This window comes from Leucopleurus acutus (assembly GCF_964270905.1).
Source record: "Leucopleurus acutus genome assembly, chromosome: 6".
Lineage (NCBI taxonomy): Eukaryota > Metazoa > Chordata > Mammalia > Artiodactyla > Delphinidae > Leucopleurus > Leucopleurus acutus.
The window spans coordinates 65,698,019-65,708,129 of NC_139149.1; the positions used below are offsets into that span (position 1 = coordinate 65,698,019).

The 10,111-nt window shown below is 35.9% G+C and overlaps 1 protein-coding gene across 1 annotated transcript; it reads right to left on the reverse strand.

The window, feature by feature from the left end:
* Nucleotides 1-5,425: 5,425 nt before the first annotated feature.
* Nucleotides 5,426-9,941, reverse strand: LOC309963275 (pre-mRNA-splicing factor CWC22 homolog; the record flags this gene model as incomplete). Its single annotated transcript, XM_082841572.1, has 2 exons — nucleotides 5,426-7,033; nucleotides 9,894-9,941. The coding sequence occupies 2 exons, from the start codon at nucleotides 9,939-9,941 to the stop codon at nucleotides 6,434-6,436; spliced, it is 648 nt and encodes a 215-aa protein (XP_082697698.1). The 3' UTR covers nucleotides 5,426-6,433.
* Nucleotides 9,942-10,111: the final 170 nt, after the last annotated feature.

Genomic DNA, 10,111 nt, shown 5'->3' on the forward strand with positions numbered 1-10,111 from the left:
CAGCTCTATTTACAATAGCCCGGAAATGGAAACAACCCAAGTGTCCATCATCGGATGAATGGTAAAGAAGATGTGGCACATATATACAATGGAATATTACTCAGCCATAAAAAGAAACGAAATTGAGCTATTTGTAATGAGGTGTATAGATCTAGAGTCTGTCATACAGAGTGAAGTAAGTCAGAAAGAGAAAGACAAATACCGTATGCTAACACATATATATGGAATTTAAGAAAAAAAAATGTCATGAAGAACCTAGGGGTAAGACAGGAATAAAGACACAGACCTACTAGAGAATGGACTTGAGGATATGGGGAGGGGGAAGGGTAAGATGTGAGAAAGCGAGAGAGAGGCATGGACATATATACACTACCAAACGTAAGGTAGATAGCTAGTGGGAAGCAGGTGCATAGCACAGGGATATCAGCTCGGTGCTTTGTGACCGCCTGGAGGGTGGGATAGGGAGGGTGGGAGGGAGGGAGACGCAAGAGGGAAGAGATATGGGACATATGTATATGTATAACTGATTGACTTTGTTATAAAGCAGAAACTAACACACCATTGTAAAGCAATTACACTCCAATAAAGGTGTAAAAAAAAAAAATGCTAGAGGAGTCACTGGACTTCAGTGGATAAGGACGAAAATAATGCTTTAGATTAACCTGAATCTAGGTAGTTTGTATATAAGTGGTCACTGCACTGATTTTTCTGGGTAGCTAATATTTTTCAAAGTATAAGTTTTTATTTTTTAAACTTGATCTTGTTTTCCCACAAAAATTTAGGCTCAACTGAAAACAGGTCCCCTGTTTGTGTGTCCTCTTTGCTATATCCTCAGAACAGTACCTGGCACACAGTAGATGACCAATAAGCTATTGTCCAAGTCCAGCCATATGTAAAAAGGGCCAAGACTATGGTGGTGTCAGAGTGGGAAGATAGGGATATTTGCAGACTTCCAAAAGCAATATTGATAGAATTTGGCAATTTGAGGATAGGGGAACAGCTCTGAACATGCAAAAGTGACAGGAGATTGGTGGAATCATCTCACAGTTAAGTTGGAAAAGATGCAGATCTGAGGAAAAATGAATTGTATTTTGGATCCATGACATTATGGGGAATAGGCCAGTGAAATGCAGAACTGAAACTTGACACAAATTTTGGAGTAACTTAGCTAGAGGGGATTGCTGAGATTAGCAAAATAAATGAGGTTTCTCAAGAAAGATGAAGGGCCTATTCTCCCACTATTATGAGAGCAGAAACTAAAGCCAAGATCTTCTTTGTATAATAAAAGTGTTATTTCAAAATACGTGAAAGATCGTTTTTGAGGGTTTAGAGTGGAATCACAAACCAGCTACTCGAAAGCTAATTTACCTGTAGAGACTGCTTTCTTTGGACCTTCAATAAACTTTGGGCTGTTTTAAACTTACTCAAAGTCATTGTCAACATTAAACAATCAAAAGCTACATACAAATTCTTATTCTTTAATCCTCTTGAAAACCAGGCAGATTTGTCAACCTCAGCCTACGGCACAATTGGGTGGAGCTGGGCACCTATTGCTGCCTTTAAATGACTCCAGTTTACCGCTGCATTTGATTGTTTCAGCTGTGTGATCCCCCTGGCCCCTGTAGGTATTTGAGTTTGCAGTTCTTGGTCTAGTGGTACCATGTCAGTACACTGATAGTACAAACTGTAATGATGAGCACTTATTGCCAGGCACTGTTTTAAGCATGCCACAGAGATCATTTACTATTTGAGGGAGTTTCAATTATTAAACCATATTACAGATGAGAAAACTGAGACATAGAGGTTATAGGACCTGTCTGAAAAGTTAAAAAAAAAAGGACTGCCTGAATGAAGGTCAACAACCAGCAAGTGGTAAAAAGTTAGACTTACATGTGCAGTTAGCCAAATAGTATTCAATTTAAATGGTCATAAATTACTCTATATGAACCTGAGTCTTTTTCTAATAGAAAGCCTGTGCTCTTCTGTACGTACACACAGACATACACACCCTATGTGACTTCGGCTAGCTGAGTATCTCCGTTCTTCTACCTGTGCAAAGTTGGCCTAAGGTGAACTCAACAGTTTCATCCCTCCCCACAAAGCATGGTCTTGCGCAGTGAGAAGGGTGAGTCATAGTGGTAAGATGTCCACACATTTATCTCTAGAAAACATACAATGCATAGATAGGACTAACTTCAAGAAACATATGTTCTAGCTGGAGATATGTAATGTGCTCAAAAGTTTTTAAGGACATTTAAAAAGAAACATGTGGGTGGGTATAAATAGAAGTTGTGGAACATATCCAAGGCCGAAAGGCTGAGGGGACACAAGAGATCAGAATAAGGAGAGCCGGGAAAACCACGTGGAAGTGTTTCAGTTAGGGTTTGGAAGTGTGCACACGGAGATGTCCACAGGAAGGGAACACCAGGCACTCTGGGTTCCCTCCTAAAATATCAGCGGGCATTAAAGTTTGCTTGACTGAAGAAACATCCAGTGGAATAAACATGGAACAGAATGAAAGAATGTGAAAGGTCAGAAAGGACATCTGACTACATTGGAAAAAGTGAGAAAAGGATTAGGAAAAAAGGATCACGGTTCTAAAAGATCTTGATGAATGAAAGCATATAATCATAAAGTAGACATGAATTAGGGGGAAAAAACCCCACACCAGTAGAGTCAAAATGACAGTAGAATAAACAAAGTATTAAAATCAAGAACAAAAAATTCCCTCATAAAAAAAATTCACTCATAACTATCAGAGATAACGAAAACTTTTTTTCCCCTTTCTGACAACACATTTGGGAAATGTGAAATCAGGGGTATAAGAAGCTGGCCGCTTAAATTAAAAGAATACATACATCTGGAAAAGAAGTACTATAATAGGAGAGAAATGATAGAGAATTACTCTTTGTCACACATTGACTCTAGAAAAATCCATTAATTTTCTGTGTAGCTATTTTAACACAATCCTTTTTTAACATTCTATCACAGATGACTTATAACAGAACAATCATGAGTCAGTCAATGAACCTCAATTTTCTCCTAAGTCTTTGCTAGATGCTGAGGAAAAAGAAAACCAGTATTTGTTAAATGCCCACTTTGTGCTATGAATTACTACAGGCCTTTGACTGCTTTATTTCATTTAATCATCACTATAACTGTGTAAGGTGGGCACCATAAACTTAAAAAAAATGTTTTTTGAGGTACAGTTGATTTACAGTGTTGTGTTATCTCTGCTGTACAGCAAAGTGACTCAGTTTTACACATATATACATTCTTTTTTATATTCTTTTTCATTATGGTTTATCCCAGGATATTGAATATAGTTCCCTGTGGGCACAGTAAACATTTTAAATTTTAAAGATGAATGTGAAGGTTGGAGAGATGAAATAATTTGCCCAAGTCCACATAGCTGGTAGGTGGCAGAGCTGGTACTCAAATATTACTCCTCTCAAGCTGGAATAAAGCTTATCTGGGTTAAAATCTGGTCCTGCTACATACCAGTTTTGTGGCCTGACCTAATTAACCTCTGCATTTCACTCTTTTCTTCTGCAATACAGGAAGACAAAACCACTTCTCAAAGGGTTATTTTGTGGAAATTAGTTTATTCATTTGTTCATCTATCAAATGATGGACCACAGAACAAGGAAGTGAAGAAATGAGGGAGGGGGTAACATTAGAACAAAGTCAATAGCTCTAAAGTTGTGATGGAAGTAAAAAAAGGTTGCTAGAATAGCAGCATTAAAGCAGATGAGCTGGATGGGCAGGCGTCAAAGTATAGTGCTTAAAGGAGAGTTTTTAGAGGTTGTATGGATTTTGATGTCAACATGAAGGAGATGACCACAGGAGGGGGTGGCTAGGGATGTGAAAGGTAGGGATGGGGGAAGAGAACCTTGGAGGCAAGGAAGTTGCGAAACTGAAAAACAATGAGCAACGCATGCGAAGTATCTAGAACTCAGGTGATCCTTACAAAATGCTAATCCTGAAAAGTAAAAAATTAGACATAGCAAACATATTTCTTGTCTGCATATTAAAAAGGATGAAAGTGAGAAACCTGCCTGAGTGGCAGGCAGTGGACGGGAACACATATTTGACGCTATAGAAATGCATCAAGAAGGCAAATAGTGCAATTCCCCACCCAGGCTCTTATGTATTATGTCCTGATATGACTCCCTTACATTTTAAATACTTCTGCTTGAAGGTACTTAAGTGTTCTGTTAACTGCTTTTGTAAGAGTAAATAAAATCGTGAAGAGTAAAAAAAGCTGAATTAAGTACAACAGGAAACAGTTAACAGTATGCAACAATGGTATGTTATTTTAAGAATATTAAACATCCACCTTACAACTTTATTTATATTATTAATTCACTTAGCAGTTCCTTTCCTGTTTTAAAATACAGGAACATATCCAATCCATGTTGAATGATATCTATTATCATCTGTTGATAATGATTATGCTATCAGGTTATTGGGATTCCAATTAAAGAGACTTAACTATACTTATAGAGAAAAAATATAAGTAATTTTAACAATTAAAAAATAAAAGTACAACAGGAAATGTTAACAAAACTTTCCAGGCAATATTTATTATAAATAAATATCTATGCCTCAGCAGTTCCTTCTGCCTTGGTTCTTCCCACAGCAAACACCACCTTATGAGATATCTTCTCTGTCCTTCCTACGTAAAATCATCACCCCCCGCCCCCCTCCATTATCACACTCTCTTCTTCACATCATTTATTACCACTGGGTATACTTACATTTCTTGTTCATTGTCTTTCACCATTCTCTCTCCCAACTATAAGAGTTGAGACTTTATTTCTTTCATTGTTTTACCTCTAATTCCTAGAACAGACTTGGGCACATAGAAGCTTGTAAAAGTTACATACATTAAAAAAAAAAATCTACTTTAATAACTCTTTAAGGTCTTAAGTACTCAATAAAAAGAATGGCTTCCCATTTTTACATTTAGAAAAGAAATTATGAACTAAGGTTAAAGTGAAGAAAATAAAATTTCTAGTCCACTGTTTTTTCCTTGATACCACCTCTAAAGATCAATGTTTAGTTAAAAAAAAAATTAATGCTTATTTATTTCCTTTAGGGCTTACAGCCTATGTGTTCCTTAAATCCAATTTGCTGAGCTTCACAGTTCTGTGAAATGTACTATGTCTGTGTCGGTCCATTGTAATCACAACTCACCATCTTCCAACCACCACAGATGGAGAAAGTGTTGAAAAGAATTTTTCCAAGCTGCCATATTCGATTTAATACTTTGGGGGACACAGGAAGAGGAGGAGGAGAGCATAATATTTCTTTACTGACATGGACTTTATTGTTACTTATACTCAAGTTTTTAAATAACAAAAATAGAAGACATTTTGAATCAGAGTACGTCTCAAAGAGAAACATTAAAATGGTGGTCCCATTACTCTTGAACCTGGATACTGGCTAAAATGGATTTTATGTACTTTTAAGGTGAACAAGTACAAGTAGTCTATTTAGTAAATAAGGTTAAATGTCTGTCAGCAGATCTAAAATTTCAGAGGCAATATTTTATTTCAAAAGTAAAAATAATACGGTCACATATTAACTGGTGAGAGTTACAATGATAGAAACCCTTAAAATTCTTATAAAAAAAACTAGAATTATTTCACAGTTAGTCTTGCCCACACTTCTCATGACTGTATGTTTTCTGGTTATCTATTAATCCAAATTAAAAATTAAATACATATTAACTTACCAACAATGATATAACTTCAAGGCTGAGAAAAAGCACTAATCACAAAGAATTTCAATTAAACGTTCATCTAACAGTCCAGAAAGAGATGTTATCGAGAGAAGTCCTAATTATAAATCAGATAGCTGTGTATCTGTTTAAAGACTAACATACACCTAGCTTCACCAAAACACTTCTGAAAAAAACTACACATACCTATTTTGTTCAAGACATAATATGAATATTAAAATAATTCCTCTACTTTAAAAAAAGCGTGACTCCTAAGAAAGGTTCATAGCATCTCATTAACAAAGCAAAAATGTTAACCTGAAATGGTTCATCTATTTTGGTCTTCAGTTACAAATAAAAAGTCACTAACAATTTATTATAATAATTCTATAAACAATTGGAAACATTATTATCAGAAAAAAAATTTTGTCAATGGAAAACAATCACTGATTCAATGAGCATTTGATCATTTTATTAACAAAATATGGGCAAGAATTACATCCCTCTCTAGTGAAACTTTTCAAATAATTTTATGTGGAGGGCCTTGAGAAGTATCAATTACAAAACATTTTTTTAAATGAAAACATTTTTTAAATGTACAAATACAAACCAGTACTTTATACAAGCTACAAAGTTTGTCAATCAATGTAAAAAATAATTTGTTTCAACTGAATATAAGGCATGTTCAGTTTCTGTAATTTTGCAGAATTATTTTTTTTGCTTTGCTGGAGACTTTTCTCTTCGCTGGTCCTGATTCTTCTTTGATTCTCTGGATTGTTCAGAGTATCGGCTAGATTTTTCCCAGCGTCTCTCAGCACCATTCTGATACCTATCTTCATCACTTCTAGAGGCTGAATGTTTTTTATCCTTTTCTCTTGACTTGGACCTATCCTTTCTTCTAAAATTCTCACTGTCCTTATTTCTGTATTTGTGCTCATTTTCAGAGAAAGAATTTCTTCTCTCTCCTCTTTTCTTTCTGGGATCCCCAAGATTATGTTCCAAATCCATGTACATTTCTTGGTCTCTGTCCTTCATGGCTCTGCTGTAGCTGTTTCGCTCAGAAGGAAGCCCTCTGTCTGAAGTGTACTTTGTTATGGGATCTTTTGAATCTCTGTCTCTGGGTTTCTCTGACCTCCTTTCTCTCTCGGTCCTCGTTTCCTGGTGCCGTTGCTCTGGTCTCCTTTCTTCTTGTTTCCTATCATTCGTGTGTTGTTTCCTGATCAATTTATTTACTTCTTTCCTTCTGTGGTTCCCTTGCCCCTTCTTTCTTACATCTTTATCTGCATGTGTAAAATGAAATATAGTTAGCTTTCATTTTAGTCTTAATTTCACAACTGAAAAATCACACTTATTGATGCATTACAGGTTTACTAATTCAGACAAACTGGATGCAGAGCCAAATCGATTGAATGCAAAGTCTGATGACAGAACATTATACAAATAGTGTAATTTTTAAGAATATACAATATATTTACTGAAGTACTGCTTTGACCCTTAACTCAAAAGAGTAAACAAGAACTTTAAGTAAACTATAGCAAATGTAAAAGTTTTAATGAAGTGACTAAAGTGGTACATTTCCACTCACAAATTTTATCCAAAACATAAACTCTAGCCCACATGCATTATGTCATATGAAATATTATGTCAGATCTCGTACATAATTAAAATGCAATGATCATACATGCCAGCAACATCACTTCCTAAGAGGTGGGCTGAGCGGGATGACTGGGTTTGTGTAATGATATGAATATGTATTTTTCAAATGAAAACCTCTGCCTACAGAAATGATAGTTCTGCTATCAGAGAAGTACTAACTGTACTAGCAAAGAGAAGCTATATTGAGATATAATCATAGGCTTTATGAGAGCCACAAAGGCTTGATTTCTGAGAAAACTCTTCTAAGAAGGCCTTGAAACTTTTAATTTTATTGATATGATCACAAATATAAATATTAATTACAATGAAATATCTTACCATTTTAAGCTATAAAACACATTCAATCACGATATCTGTGTTATTTAGTTTGGGTACATAATCAAGGGTACTGAGATGACCACAGTTTCTGTCAAGTTCATATAAATACATACAAAAAGAAGGAAATATGGTGGAAAGTTGCCTACCCTTGTCCTACCTCCACCCAAACGTCAGTGTACCAGCCTCTGTTTCTCCTGCCAAATGCCTACCCCGGCACAGTCAGTTGGTTTGCCACTAAGGACCTATTTCTCTGGTTCCTATCAAGCAGCTCAGCTGAGCTGCAGCTACCCAAGCAGAAACCATCTGGCTCCGTGCAGAATCAACGTCCCTCTGACCCTGGTTTATGCCACTCTTGGTGCTTCTTGACACTAAAACCTGAGCCCTATAATAATATGCACTCTTCTCTCTCCTTGGTGTTTGCTTTAAAATTTTCTAATTTGGGGTAAGTTCATATTGTTTTTATGCTATTTAATATTTTACTGATAAAACTGAAAGCTCTCTACTGAAATAGTATGATGAGGCAAATTAATTCTGAATCAGCAAGCTTCCTTATTGCAGCAGTTCATGCTGTGTTATCATCTGTTCTCAAAACAGATACCATGAAATAACAAATTCTTTAGAGGTGAATGGTAAATGAACAATATTAGTGTATTTCAATTCAAGAATAAAATTTCCTGTGAGCAAATAGAATCTTGCTCTAATAATATAAAACACTGAAAGTCCCCTAATTCTGCATGCCACTTAGTATGTAAAACACTTTGAAGTGAAACAAGCATGTAAAGACTAGCCTTCCAACCTACTAATAAGGCTGTGGGGAAAAGTGCTGCCTCTCTGAAATACGCATTGAAAGATACAAGAAATGACATGCATTTTGGACAATCAGAGTATCTCTTATTCAAACTAAGATACTATGATGAAAGAAGCAGAATTGGCCCTGGGGAAAACAACATAGACCTTTTCAGAAAATGGCGTATTTGAAAAAATCCTTTACTATAGCACTTCCCCTTCCCAAGGAGGACAGACAAAATTGTGAAAGACTAGTAATGCTGCTGAAAACAACTAGAGATGCCAGATAAAATTTTAACATCTTCTCTTGAAAGGCACTAAAGATCTGGAGCAACTTAAGATGCTATAAGGAAGTGCTCAAAAAAAGGGATGGGAGTATGTCAAAAGAACACTGGAGTCAACTTGAAGGAACTCCTAATAGACAAAGTTGAAATGATCTGAACAAGAAAATAAATGATAGCATTGGACTTTAACCCATAGAATAAGATAAATATTCATGAATCCATACTGATATAAATATATAGTTGAATTAATAAATAAATGGAGGAGGGCACAACTCTTTCTTACAGGAGAAATTCAATTACCAAATGTGGAAAAAGAGACAAACAGGAAAACCACCATTTGGCAAACACTACAGTAGTAAGTGTTGCAGATAAGATCCACAGATGGATGTGAAAATAGAAGACCAAAAGTTAGAGGAGAAAGAGGAGATTTGCATAGTGCTGAATTATCTCCCTACAAGATATTAATTTATAAAGAAAAACAGTTTCCATGAAAAAACCCAATATATACCACCTTAACCAAGTGGTCAAACTTAATGTCACCAATATCAGTATTATCAATTCCTCAATAAGGCACAGTAAGAACAACATATCGTTTCTATGGTATTCTGGCTAAAAATGAATAACCTCATTCTAATCATGAGAAAACATCAGACAGATCTCCATACTGCGGGACATTCTGCAGAATAAGTGACCAGAGGACTTAAAAAGGGTCAAAGCCATTCAAAACAAGGAAAGCCTGAGAAGAACTACCACAGGTTGTAGAAGATTAAGGAGAAATACAATTAAAGGCAAGGAGGGACCTGGAAAAAGAAAAAGAACATTAGTGGGAAAACTAGTGAAATTCAAATAAGACCTGTTGTTTGGTGAATAGTATTTTCCTGATGTTAATCTCCTGGTTTTGATAAGTGAACTACAGTTATGGAAGATGCTAACATTAGGGGACGTTGGGTGAAGACTATATGGAAATTCTCTGTACTATTTTTGCAAGTTTCTTATAAGTCAAAAATTAGTTCAAGATAAAAACTAAAAAATAAAGACACCAGAGAGCTGGCAAAAAAAAATGAAGACTAGAAGGGTCAAGACTCAAGAGAAGGCAGAACCACAGAGAGGTAAGGTAATGTCACTTTCTCCCTGCGAGTATCTGCTGATTCAGGGCTGCTGCTGAGGGACATAGACCAGCAGAGCTCTGGCAGCCTTGCAGGGCTCGAGAGATAAGAACAGGACTAGTTACTTGCAATACATACATGTGACAAAAAATACATATCTGAAATACATAAAGGCACTTACAAATCAACAGAAAAGCCAACTTAATGAAAAGGGGGGGGAGGAGGCAAAAATTCTG